At 44.6% G+C, this 14,219-nt stretch overlaps 1 protein-coding gene and 1 long non-coding RNA gene across 7 annotated transcripts in view; both read right to left on the reverse strand.

The window, feature by feature from the left end:
- The window catches only part of LOC118372757 (unconventional myosin-XVI), a 260,749-nt gene that overhangs the window by 159,146 nt on the left and 87,384 nt on the right, over window positions 1-14,219 (reverse strand). For all 3 annotated transcript variants that reach the window (XM_052522327.1, XM_052522326.1, XM_052522328.1), the window contains exons 3-4: window positions 10,305-10,375; window positions 10,019-10,162 (exon numbers count right to left, since the gene is read on the reverse strand). In XM_052522327.1, the coding sequence (XP_052378287.1) occupies window positions 10,019-10,162; window positions 10,305-10,375 (215 nt within the window). The remainder of the gene's footprint in view (window positions 1-10,018; window positions 10,163-10,304; window positions 10,376-14,219) is intronic.
- LOC127931089 (uncharacterized) lies at window positions 7,489-8,280 on the reverse strand. Of its 4 annotated transcripts, none has more exons than XR_008139776.1 (3): window positions 8,231-8,280; window positions 7,879-7,966; window positions 7,489-7,658 (listed from the first exon to the last, which is right to left on the reverse strand). It is a non-coding gene; the product is annotated as an uncharacterized LOC127931089 (long non-coding RNA). The 4 variants fall into 4 exon arrangements; XR_008139775.1 differs by having other exon boundaries at window positions 8,187-8,236; XR_008139778.1 differs by lacking the exon at window positions 7,489-7,658 and adding an exon at window positions 7,665-7,834.

Here is a 14,219-nt window from a genome sequence, read left to right on the forward strand (position 1 = left end):
CACTATGGCTGCATTTAGACAGGCAGCCCAATTCTGATATTTTTTTCCACTAATTGGTATTTTGACCAATCAGATCAGACACTGAAAAATATATGATGTGAAATGATCTAATGAGATTGGTCAAAATACCAATTAGTGGAAAAAATATCAGAATTGGCCTGTCTGTCTAAACACAGTCTTTAACTCAAATTTAACCCAACTCACATTTAATATAAGGCCAGGCTAGCTTTAGCATGAAGGAACACTACTCTGTCATAGTTTTATAACCAAACTAAACATTTCCATGACTAAAATCCCCTCCACTCCTCTCACAGGCACACAGACAGGCTAAATCCTGTGAGACGGAGCAGTACCCGGAGCTGGGAATAGGGGTTTAGAATGATGTTTGGAACAGGGTTGGGAATGGGTATTGGGAGTGCATGGGAAATTGGGAAGCTTCCTCCCACACCAGCTGTTTGCAATGCGGTGATAAGATAATTAGCATTAGCACTAGCAAACAGAGAGAGAGAGAGGGTGAGAGAAAATAATGTTACCCCCTCCATCCCAGCAAATACAGCCACTGTGTCATTTCCGTCAGCACAAACACTGTCCTCTATTTAGGATGCAGGAATGGAAACCCAAGGACAAGGATGAAGAGGAGGAGGAGATGAAAGGAATGACACAACGGTTAACTGCATGAATGAGCTGGACATTTTTGTTTGCATATCTTCACATGTCAATCAAAGTTAAGTCTGTCAATCATTCTGATATGGTGAATCACTCTGAAAATACTAAATGTCCCTACATTAGACCCAGCACATTGTTTGGGAAATTCCCTGAAATACGTCCTAATATTAATACTGTATATGTACAGTGTTTTCAGTAAGTATTCAGACCCCTTCACTTTTTCCACATTTTATTAAGTACAGCCTTATTCTAAAACTGCTTACATAGTTGTTTTCCTTCATCAATCTACACACAATACCCCATAATGACAAAGCAAAAACAAGTTTTTAGAATTTTGTTGCAAATCTATATGAAGAAAAAACAACCCGTACAAATCAGCTGGTCTTGACAATCTGGACCCTCTATTTCTGAAACTATCCGCCGCCATTGTCGCAACCCCTATTACCAGCCTGTTCAACCTCTCTTTCATATCGTCTGAGATCCCCAAGGACTGGAAAGCGGCCACGGTTATCCCCCACTTCAAAGGGGGTGACACCCTGGACCCAAACTGTTACAGACCTATATCCATCCTGCCCTGCCTATCTAAGGTCTTCGAAAGCCAAGTCAACAAACAGATCACTGACCATCTAGTAAAACCAACTGCATGCTTTTCAACCGTTTGCTGCCTGCACCCGCACGCCCAACTAGCATCACCACCCTGGATGGTTCCGACCTAGAATATGTGGACATCTATAAGTACCTAGGTGTCTGGCTAGACTGTAAACTCTCCTTCCAGACTCATATTAAACATCTCCAATCCAAAATCAAATCTAGAATTGGCTTTCTATTTTGCAACAAAGCCTCCTTCACTCATGCCGCCAAACTTACCCTTGTAAAACTGACTATCCTACCGATCCTCGACTTCGGCGATGTCATCTACAAAATCGCTTCCAACACTCTACTCAGCAAACTGGATGCAGTTTATCACAGTGCCATCCGTTTTGTCACTAAAGCACCTTACACTACCCACCACTGCGACTTGTATGCTCTAGTCGGCTGGCCCTTGCTACATATTCGTCGCCAGACCCACTGGCTCCAGGTCATCTACAAGGCCATGCTAGGTAAAGCTCCGCCTTATCTCAGTTCACTGGTCACAATGTCAACACCCATCCGTAGCACGCGCTCCAGCAGGTGTATCTCACTGATCATTGTATATAGACTCCCCTTTTTTTCTACTGTGTTATTGACTTGTTAATTGTTTACTCCATGTGTAACTCTGTGTTGTCTGTTCACACTGCTATGCTTTATCTTGGCCAGGTCGCAGTTGCAAATGATAACTTGTTCTCAACTAGCCTACCAGGTTAAATAAAGGTGAATTTTTTTTTTTTTAAATAACATTTTTAAAAAATATATAAAATCCATGCACTTTACATACATCTTACATTATGATACTTCCACACCTCATTCCTTTTTCTTAGTTTAGTGAATAGTTTTGTTTACAATAAAGAGCATTTTTTAAATTGGCCTATACCTGTTGTTTGCGTCCCCTCATTTTTGCCACAGGCTATGAGCTGGCCTGATTGATGAGGGGGGAAAACTATTCAATCCATTTTAGAATAAGTAACTAAAAAAGTTGTGGGGTCTGAATACTTTCTGAATGCACTGAGTTTCAAGAGCATATATAACAATTGTATAATGCTTTAGAATGCACAACATAACACTAATAGTATAAACGTTCACTACAAAGCACTGATTGTGTAAATCAGCTTGATGTTTTTCAGCAGTTCCATAGGAATGATCAACAAAACATGCCCTGATTGCGGTCTTACTTGGGATCGGAGCAGAGTGACTGTGCATTGGCAGGCTCAGTGCTGGATAAGACATGTGGTGTCAGGAAGGCAGAAAGAGAAAGGGAAGCAGAGGCTGTATCAGCTTCAAAAATAGCTATTTTTACTCAGCCACTGCCTCAGCTCTCCTTTCAGCTGTCCTCCTGTACCCTTCTGATAACTCTGTAATATATGTTATCTTATTCTGAGGAACACACATACATTTACACATGCACACACACAAACACAGAGAGAGAGAGAGAGAGAGAGAGGGACACACAGAGAAAGATACATGCACGCACAGCCATTACTTTTTTTGGGGGGGTGCGGAGGGGGAAGGGAGAAGGACAGAGAGAAGGTTGAGGAGAGGAGGGGTGGGGTGGGGTGGGGAGAGAATAAGAGAGTTCCCATGCCAATAAAGCCCTTAAATTGAATTGAGAGAGAGAGAGAGAGAGAGAGAGAGAGAGAGAGAGAGAGAGAGAGAGAGAGAGAGAGAGAGAGAGAGCGAGAGAAACAGAGAGAGAAACAGAGAGAGAAACAGAGAGAGAGGGAGAGAGAGAGACTGAGAGAGAGACAGAGAGAGAGAGAGAGAGAGAGAGAGAGAGAGAGAGAGAGAGAGAGAGAGACACACACACGGAGAGGCAGAGGGAGAGAGAGAGACAGAGGGGGAGACAGAGAGACAAACAGAGAGACAGAGAGAGAGAGAGAGAGAGAGAGAGAGGGACACACAGAGAGACAGAGGGAGAGAGAGAGAGAGAGAGAGAGACAGAGGGGGAGACAGAGAGACAAACAGAGAGACATAGAGAGAGAGAGAGAGAGAGAGAGAGAGAGAGAGAGAGAGAGAGAGAGACACACAGAGAGGCAGAGGGAGAGAGAGAGACAGAGGGGGAGACAGAGAGACAAACAGAGAGACAGAGAGAGAGAGAGAGAGAGAGAGAGAGAGAGAGAGAGAGAGAGAGAGAGAGAGAGAGAGAGAGAGGACACACAGAGAGACAGAGGGAGAGAGAGAGACAGGGGGAGACAGAGAGACAAACAGAGAGACAAACAGAGAGACAGAGAGAGAGAGAGAGAGAGAGAGAGAGAGAGAGAGAGAGAGAGAGAGAGAGAGGGGGACACACAGAGAGACAGAGGGAGAGAGAGAGACAGAGGGGGAGACAGAGAGACAAACAGAGAGAACGAGAGAGAGACAGAGAGAGAGAGAGAGAGAGGGGGAGACAGAGAGACAAACAGAGAGACAGAGAGAGAGAGAGAGAGAGAGAGAGAGAGAGAGAGAGAGAGAGGGGGGGACAGAGAGACAAACAGAGAGAGAGAGAGAGAGAGAGAGAGAGAGAGAGAGAGAGAGAGAGAGAGAGAGAGAGAGAGAGAGAGAGAGAGAGACAGAGAGACAAACAGAGAGACAGAGAGAGAGAGAGAGAGAGAGAGAGAGAGAGAGAGAGAGAGAGAGAGAGAGAGAGAGAGACGAGAGACAAACAGAGAGACAGAGAGAGAGAGAGAGAGAGAGAGAGAGAGAGAGAGAGAGAGGAGACACACAGAGAGACAGAGGGAGAGAGACAGAGAGAGAGAGAGAGAGAGAGGGGGGGGGGACAGAGAGACAAACAGAGAGACAAACAGAGAGAGAGAGAGAGAGAGAGAGAGAGAGAGAGAGAGAGACACAGAGAAAGATACGTGCACGCACAGCCATTAATTTTGTGGGGGAATCTCATTCATTCTTTCATTGAGCTTGCTCACACAAACACACACAAGGCCGCACAGACACTTACACACTTCCCTCATAATTTACCAAAGGGAAGCTGAAGAAGCATGTAATCATTTTGTTTACAGTAGCTTGAAAATCTTTCTTCTTACCCCTTTCTCACCCTAACATTCCATACCTCTCTCTCTCCTGAATGACAGTAAAGCAGAATCCTGTGTGAGTACTGTAGATGTGACCTCATTAGCTTGAAAGTGGGTCTCAGTTGAAAGTGAATGGAAGACATTTAGAGCCTCTCTTTCTCTCTCACTCTCTCACTCAAGTGGTCCCCTTGGCAGGAGTAATGTTTGGCATATTTATATCACACACAGACCCACTGATGCAGCTCTCCTCTTGCAGCATTGCTTTAGGGAAATCAAACACTGCTCTGATAGAAAGAGAGGAGGTGAAAACACAGACACACATACTCTCTCTCTCGCTCTTTCTGGCAACTCTTCAAACACAGCCACATCTCCCCTGAGCGTATCTCAAGCCCACCCCGCCATACAGAGTCTGCTGCCACACTACCACACCAGACCAAATCAACATAACCGGAATAGGACCTAACACCAAACAAAACACAGCCCAACCTCCATGTCTCCACCTGCTCCTCTCCCCTCCTTTACGACTGTTCCTGTCTCACTCTGGACCTAATCAGCAGAACACCAGACCTGACCCAACCCCCTATGATAGTCTAATACTGCAGACACCAGACCTGACCCAAACCCCTCTGATAGTCTAATACTGCAGACACCAGACCTGACCCAAACCCCTCTGACAGTCTAATACTGCAGACACCAGACCTGACCCAAACCCCTCTGATAGTCTAATACTGCAGACACCAGACCTGACCCAAACCACTCTGATAGTCTAATACTGCAGACACCAGACCTGACCCAAACCCCTCTGATAGTCTAATACTGCAGACACCAGACCTGACCCAAACCCCTCTGATAGTCTAATACTGCAGACACCAGACCTGACCCAAACCCCTCTGATAGTCCAATACTGCAGACACCAGACCTGACCCAAACCCCTCTGATAGTCTAATACTGCAGACACCAGACCTGACCCAAACCCCTCTGATAGTCTAATACTGCAGACACCAGACCTGACCCAAACCCCTCTGATAGTCTAATACTGCAGACACCAGACCTGACCCAAACCACTCTGATAGTCTAATACTGCAGACACCAGACCTGACCCAAACCCCTCTGATAGTCTAATACTGCAGACACCAGACCTGACCCAAACCCCTATGACAGTCTAATACTGCAGACACCAAACCTGACCCAAACCCCTCTGATAGTCTAATACTGCAGACACCAGACCTGACCCAAACCCCTCTGATAGTCTAATACTGCAGACACCAGACCTGACCCAAACCACTCTGATAGTCTAATGCTACTGCAGACACCAGACCTGACGCAAACCCCTCTGATAGTCTAATACTGCAGACACCAGACCTGACCCAAACCCATCTGATAGTCTAATACTACTGCAGACACCAGACCTGACCCAAACCCCTCTGATAGTCTAATACTGCAGACACCAGACCTGACCCAAACCCCTCTGATAGTCTAATACTGCAGACACCAGACCTGACCCAAACCACTCTGACAGTCTAATAATGCAGACACCAGACCTGACCCAAACCACTCTGATAGTCTAATACTGCAGACACCAGACCTGACCCAAACCCCTCTGATAGTCTAATACTGCAGACACCAGACCTGACCCAAACCCCTCTGATAGTCTAATACTGCAGACACCAGACCTGACCCAAACCCCTCTGATAGTCTAATACTGCAGACACCAGACCTGACCCAAACCCCTCTGATAGTCTAATACTGCAGACACCAGACCTGACCCAAACCCCTCTGATAGTCTAATACTGCAGACACCAGACCTGACCCAAACCCCTCTGATAGTCTAATACTGCAGACACCAGACCTGACCCAAACCCCTCTGATAGTCTAATACTGCAGACACCAGACCTGACCCAAACCACTCTGATAGTCTAATACTGCAGACACCAGACCTGACCCAAACCCCTCTGATAGTCTAATACTGCAGACACCAGACCTGACCCAAACCCCTATGACAGTCTAATACTGCAGACACCAAACCTGACCCAAACCCCTCTGATAGTCTAATACTGCAGACACCAGACCTGACCCAAACCCCTCTGATAGTCTAATACTGCAGACACCAGACCTGACCCAAACCACTCTGATAGTCTAATGCTACTGCAGACACCAGACCTGACGCAAACCCCTCTGATAGTCTAATACTGCAGACACCAGACCTGACCCAAACCCATCTGATAGTCTAATACTACTGCAGACACCAGACCTGACCCAAACCCCTTTGATAGTCTAATACTGCAGACACCAGACCTGACCCAAACCCCTCTGATAGTCTAATACTGCAGACACCAGACCTGACCCAAACCACTCTGACAGTCTAATACTGCAGACACCAGACCTGACCCAAACCACTCTGATAGTCTAATACTGCAGACACCAGACCTGACCCAAACCCCTCTGATAGTCTAATACTGCAGACACCAGACCTGACCCAAACCCCTCTGATAGTCTAATACTGCAGACACCAGACCTGACCCAAACCCCTATGACAGTCTAATACTGCAGACACCAAACCTGACCCAAACCCCTCTGATAGTCTAATACTGCAGACACCAGACCTGACCCAAACCCCTCTGATAGTCTAATACTGCAGACACCAGACCTGACCCAAACCACTCTGATAGTCTAATACTGTAGATAGCAGACCTGACCCAAACCCCTCTGATAGTCTAATACTGCAGACACCAGACCTGACCCAAACCCCTCTGATAGTCTAATACTGCAGACACCAGACCTGACCCAAACCCCTCTGATAGTCTAATACTGCAGACACCAGACCTGACCCAAACCACTCTGATAGTCTAATACTGCAGACACCAGACCTGACCCAAACCACTCTGATAGTCTAATACTGCAGACACCAGACCTGACCCAAACCCCTCTGATAGTCTAATACTGCAGACACCAGACCTGACCCAAACCCCTCTGATAGTCTAATACTGCAGACACCAGACCTGACCCAAACCACTCTGACAGTCTAATACTGCAGACACCAGACCTGACCCAAACCACTCTGATAGTCTAATACTGCAGACACCAGACCTGACCCAAACCCCTCTGATAGTCTAATACTGCAGACACCAGACCTGACCCAAACCCCTCTGATAGTCTAATACTACTGCAGACACCAGACCTGACCCAAACCCCTCTGATAGTCTAATACTGCAGACACCAGACCTGACCCAAACCCCTCTGATAGTCTAATACTGCAGACACCAGACCTGACCCAAACCACTCTGATAGTCTAATACTGCAGACACCAGACCTGACCCAAACCCTTCTGATAGTGTAATACTGCAGACACCAGACCTGACCCAAACCCCTCTGATAGTCTAATACTGCAGACACCAGACCTGACCCAAACCCCTCTGATAGTCTAATACTGCAGACACCAGACCTGACCCAAACCACTCTGATAGTCTAATACTGCAGACACCAGACCTGACCCAAACCCTTCTGATAGTGTAATACTGCAGACACCAGACCTGACCCAAACCCCTCTGATAGTCTAATACTGCAGACACCAGACCTGACCCAAACCCCTCTGATAGTCTAATACTGCAGACACCAGACCTGACCCAAACCACTCTGACAGTCTAATACTGAAGACACCAGACCTGACCCAACCCCCTCTGATAATCTAATACTGCAGACACCAGACCTGACCCAAACCACTCTGATAGTCTAATACTGCAGACACCAGACCTGACCCAAACCCTTCTGATAGTGTAATACTGCAGACACCAGACCTGATCCAAACCGCTCTTATAGTCTAATACTGTAGATAGCAGACCTGACCCAAACCCCTCTGATAGTCTAATACTGCTGACACCAGACCTGACCCAAACCCCTCTGATAGTCTAATACTGCAGACACCAGACCTGACCCAAACCCCTCTGATAGTCTAATACTGCAGACACCAGACCTGACCCAAACCACTCTGATAGTCTAATACTGCAGATACCAGACCTGACCCAAACCCCTATGACAGTCTAATGCTGCAGGCACCAGACCTTACCCAAACCCCTCTGACAGTCTAATACTGCATACACCAGACCTGACCCAAACCCCTCTGGCAGTCTCATACTGCAGACACCAGACCTGACCCAAACCCCTCTGACAGTCTAATACTGCAGACACCAGACCTGACCCAAACCACTCTGATAGTCTAATACTGTAGATAGCAGACCTGAACCAAACCTTTATGATACTGCAAGGAACCACTCTCCTTAGGGCCAGCTCTTTTTTATCCATACGTACTACGTGTATATATATACATACACACACAGTTGAAGTTGGAAGTTTACAGACACTTAGATTGAAGTCACTAAAACTCGTTTTTCAACCACTCCACAAATGTCTTGTTAACATACTATAGTTTTGGCAAGTCAGTTAGGACATCGACTTTGTGCATGACACAAGTCATTTATCCAACAATTGTTTACAGACAGATTATTTCAATTATAATTCACTGTATCACAATTCCAGTGGGTCAGACGTTTACATACACTACGTTGACTGTGCCTTTAAACAGCTTGGAAAATCTCAGAAAATTATGTCATGGCTTTAGAAGCTTCTGATAGGCTAATTGACAAGGTTTCAGTAAATTGGAGGTGGATGTGGATGTATTTCAACACATACCTTCAAACTCAATGTCTCTTTGCTTGATCATGGGAAAATCTAAATAAATCAGCCAAGACCTCAGAAAAAAATTGCAGACCTCCACAAGTCTGGTTCATCCTTGGGAGCAATTTCCAAACTCCTAAACATACCATGTTCATCTTTACAAACAATAGTACGCAAGTATAAACACCATGGGACTGCAGTCATACCACTCATGAAGGAGACGTGTTCTGTCTCCTAGAGATGAACGTACTTTGGTGAGAAAAGTGCAAATGAATCCCAGAACAACAGCAAAGGACCTTGTGAAGATGCTGGAGGAAACAGGTACAAAAGTATCTATATCCACAGTTAAACAAGTCCTATATCGATATAACCTGAAAGGCCGCTCAGCAACGAAGACGCTATAAAAACTATTAAAAAACGGCAGTCTGTTTGCAACTGCACATGGGGACAAAGATCGTACTTTTTGGAGAAATGTCCTCTGGTCTGATGAAACAAAAATACATCTGTTTGACCGTAATGACCATCATTATGTTTGGAGGAAAAGGGGGGAGGCTTGCAAGCCGAAGAACACCATCCTAACCATGAAGCACGGGGGTGGCAGCATCATGTTGTGGGGGTGTTTTGCTGCAGGAGGGACTGGTGCACTTCACAAAATAGATGGCATCGTGAGGAGAGAAAATTATGTGGATATATTGAAGCAACATTTCAAGATATCAGTCAGGAAGTTAAAGCTTGGTCGCAAATGGGTCTTCCAAATGGACAATGACCCCAAGAATACTTCCAAAGTTGTGGCAAAACGGTTTAAGGACAACAAAGTCAAGGTATTGGAGTGGCCATCACAAAGCCCTGACCTCAATCCCATAGAACAAACCTGACTCAGTTTCACTTCCGACTTCAACTGTATATGTGTGTGTGTGTGTGTGTGTGTGTGTGTGTGTGTGTGTGTGTGTGTGTGTGTGTGTGTGTGTGTGTGTGTGTGTGTGTGTGTGTGTGTGCGTGCATGCTTGCATGTGCGCGTGTGTGTGTGTGTGTGTGTTTCTCACCAGCAGTAGTAGCAGCACCATGTCGGCGTGGTCACACACACACGCTATGTGCAGGGCTGTCCAGAGGTCCTCATCCTGCAGGTTGACGTTTAACCCTCGCTCGATCAGAACCTCAGCCGCAAACACATTGTCATGACGAGCACACTATGGGATGAAGAGAGAGAGAGAAAGAGAAAGAGAGAGAAAGAGATAGAGAGAGGCGCCGTCAGATAGTGGTGAGCTAATTGAAAAACAGCAGGTGGATGTAGTTGTGTTTCTGCATGTGTGTGTGCATGTGTATTCTTACCAGGTGTAGAAGAGATCCTCCAGAGGAGATAGGTGTGTTGGGGTCAGCTCTCTCCTTCAGTAGACGCAGCACTGCAACATAGAACAGAGAGAGAGAAATACAAACGTGCAGCTTGGTGTGTGAACACATGTGGATGTTGTAACAGAGATAGGCAGGACATCAGGAGGAAATATACCAGATAAACAACGTAGGTAGACAACGGTTTATTAGGAAAAACCCAGTGCATTTTCCCAATAAAAGCGCAAGTGCAAATGCACACACAACACGCAGCACACACACACACGACAGCTTCCTCCTCTCCAGTAAAATCCCCTGACTCAGTCAGTCAGTCAGTGTGTATTATAGCAGTCCTCCAGTATCCCCAATAGCACCCATTTCTGTTGTAGCCCCAGACAAGCTCACTTGATTTAACTCATTGAGGGCTTGATCAGTTGACAAGATGAATCAAGTGTGCTTGTCCTGGACTATAACAAAAATGTGTGCTGTTGGGGGTACTGGAGGACTGGAGTCGGGAAACACTGGAGTTGGTCTGACAGGTGGAGCGCCTGCCTAGAAACATACGGCTCACTCATTCACATCCCATCAGCTCTACTGAGCCACAGTGGACTGCACTAACACACTGCACTACAAATACAGTATCCATAACACTGACATACTGACACAGATTACCTGGTAATTCTCTACAAACCATTCTACTGTACTCACACATAGACATAGATCTGCTTTACAATGATCAGTACTCACCCACCAACATCTATTATTCACAAGGAACACAGAACTGCTGAGCCTTTACTCACAGACTAACCCAGATCTGCCCTAACCACTACCGTCAATAATGATTCTACACGAAAGCGATAAAAGGAGAAGGAAATTACTGAGGGAGAGTATTAGACACAGAGAGAATGAATAAAATACTGAGATGGACAGATTTGAGGGCAGAGAAAGAGAGAGAGAGGAGCGAGGGGGGAGGTCTTTAGACATATTTTCCCTCAACAACAGTGATAAGCCAAGATGGATGCTGGATAAACACTGGGAGACCTTACCTCAGCAGAACACTGAACTACTCACGCAAGCCTCTGTCAGACTGGCATGCACTGTCATACACACACCTATAAAGCGTCTGTGCACACACTGACTCACTGACTCTCTCAAACACTCACTTAACCAGAGCCATTAGCAGTGAGCGTAACAACCACTGTAATTACCAAGGTGAACCATAGTGAGGAGCCCCACAGGGTCGTTTTACCTTAAGTCAGGGTTACACAAATATTATTTGAGAAGGTCCGGTCAAACACATTTCCTAGAAGGAAAAGGTCCGAATAGATATTTGTATTTATTAATGTAGTAACAAACCCCTCCTTGCGACCCATGCATCACCAAACTGTTCACACTCGTCCTGTTGGCGGAGATAAGATTTTGCAGTTTTAAGTGTGCTTTGAATTCTAAATAAGTGTCACCAGTCAAGCACCCCCACACCAGCACATCTCCTCCTCCATGCTTCACGGTGGGAACCACACATGTGGATATCATCCGTTCACCTACTCTGTGCCACACAAAGACATAGCGGTTGGAACAAAAAATCTCACATGTGGACTCATTGGGACTAAAGGACAAATTTCCACACTAATATCCATTGACAGTTTTTCTTGGCCCAAGCAAGTCTATTCTTCTTATTGGTGTCCTTTAGTAGTGGTTTCTTTGCAGAAATTCGACCATGAATGTTTGATTCACGCTGTCTCTTATGGACAGTTGGTGTTGAGATGTGTCTGTTACTTGAACTCTGTGAAGAATTTATTTTTCCTGCAATCTGATGTGCAATTAACTCTAATGAGTTTATCGTCTGCAGCAGAGGTAACTCTGGGTCTTCCTTTCCTTTTGCAATCCTCCAAGCCAGTTTCATCATGTACTTGAAGAAACATTCAAAGTTCTTGACATTTTCTGTATTAACTGACCTTCATGTCTTAAAGTAATGATGGACTGTCGTTTCTGCTTATTTGAGCTACAATGGACTTGGTATTTTACCAAATAGAGCTATTTTCTGTATACCAGCCCTACTTTGTCACAACACTTGCTTAAGAAAAAAGACAATCCACAAAATAACTTTTAACAAGGCACACCTGTGAATTGAAATGCATTCCAGGTGAGAGAATGCAAAGAGTGTGCAAAGCTGTCATCAAGGCAAAGGGTGGCGACTTTGAAGAATCTCAAATATAAATATATTTAGATTTGTTTAACACTTTTTTGGTTACAACAAGATTCCATATATGTTATTTCATAGTTTTGATGTTGTTGGGAATTTTATGAATAATGACTAAACAATATCTATATTTTAAATAGAACTATAACTAATTAAACGTCTACTCTGTTTTATTATATCTGATTAATAATATTAATTCATAAGGAAGGGATTGTGTAGCATGAAACAAGGGGTAATTAAACATAATAAGTACCATTCAGCTAGGTTGGGGAGGAATGGATTGTGGGTTTTTAAGTAAGCAAAAAGGGTCGTTAACCTATGGTTGAACCGACTCAACTTAACTCTGGGATGTTTAGATAAGGCAGTGAGTGCCTCCCTGGGTTTTCCATTATCTGGAACTATCTTCTAAATAGTGATGGATGAATGTGAAGATTCCAGAAGTTAATATTGATAATAGTGTGTGTGAGCTAGGGGGTTGGAATAAACGTTTGAACCTGCTTTGTCCTTGTCGATAGGAGGAAGGACATTTTATAACCTATGACGTCATATTTTGTATATAAACTGTTGTTCGTGGTTTCATGGGAGCGAACTCCGAGAATGAATACTATTATATAATTTTGATAAGACTGGTCTCTGTCTATTTTATGCAAATAGGAATCTTACAAATTCTTATAAAATAGACTGAGTGAATTTAATTATAAGAATTATGAAATTCCAATGACAGATGTCTTCACTATTATTCTACAATGTAGTAAAATACAATGTCGTAAAATAGTAAAAATAAAGAAAAACCCTTGACTGGTAGTATGTATGTATGTATATAGTAGTACAGGCCACTCCATTCATTTCCCTCTAGGTCATATACCGTAGGGACCCCACTTATCAATCAACCAATCTTTGCTTAGTCTTGATAATGGAGGATCCTAGTCGTATGGATAGATGTCTGGATGTATTATGAACACACAAGTACACAGTCACCGAAAGACACACACATTTACATGCACACCCACACAGTCTTCTGGTCCTTACTGGAGCTTAAATGGTTGATGAGGAAGAATACAGCCTTCCTAAAGTCAATGAACACAATTATCTCACACACACACACACACACACACACACACACACACACACACACACACACACACACACACACACACACACACACACACACACACACCACCCACACACACACACACACACACACACACACACACACACACACACACACACACACACACACACACACACACACACACACACACACACACACACACACACACGCACGCCTTTCTGTCTCCCACCTAAAAGCACAGGAATATAACCCCACCTAAATTAGTAATTAAGGATAATGGTGGTTGGCTCACCTACAGTGCTTTAGTAGAATAGTAGATATCCCTTGATAACATTGTCTGCTAAATGACTAATGCACACGCACACATTTATATGCGCACGCACACAGTCTTCTGGTTCTTAATGGATCTTAAATGTTTGATGAGGAAGAACATAGCCTTCCTAAAGTCATTCAACACTAATTTCTCTCTCGCTCGCTCTCTCTCACATACACACACACATAAACACCGTCTCTCTCCCGCCTAAAAGCTCAGGAATATAATCCTAACTACTGTAGGTTAGTAATTAAGGCTAATTAACATATGTGGTGGTTGGTTCACCTACAGTGCTTCAGTAGAATGGTGAATAACCCTGGATAACATTGTCTG

Source organism: Oncorhynchus keta, chromosome 7 (genome assembly GCF_023373465.1).
Source record: "Oncorhynchus keta strain PuntledgeMale-10-30-2019 chromosome 7, Oket_V2, whole genome shotgun sequence".
In the NCBI taxonomy this organism is placed as follows: Eukaryota; Metazoa; Chordata; class Actinopteri; order Salmoniformes; family Salmonidae; genus Oncorhynchus; species Oncorhynchus keta.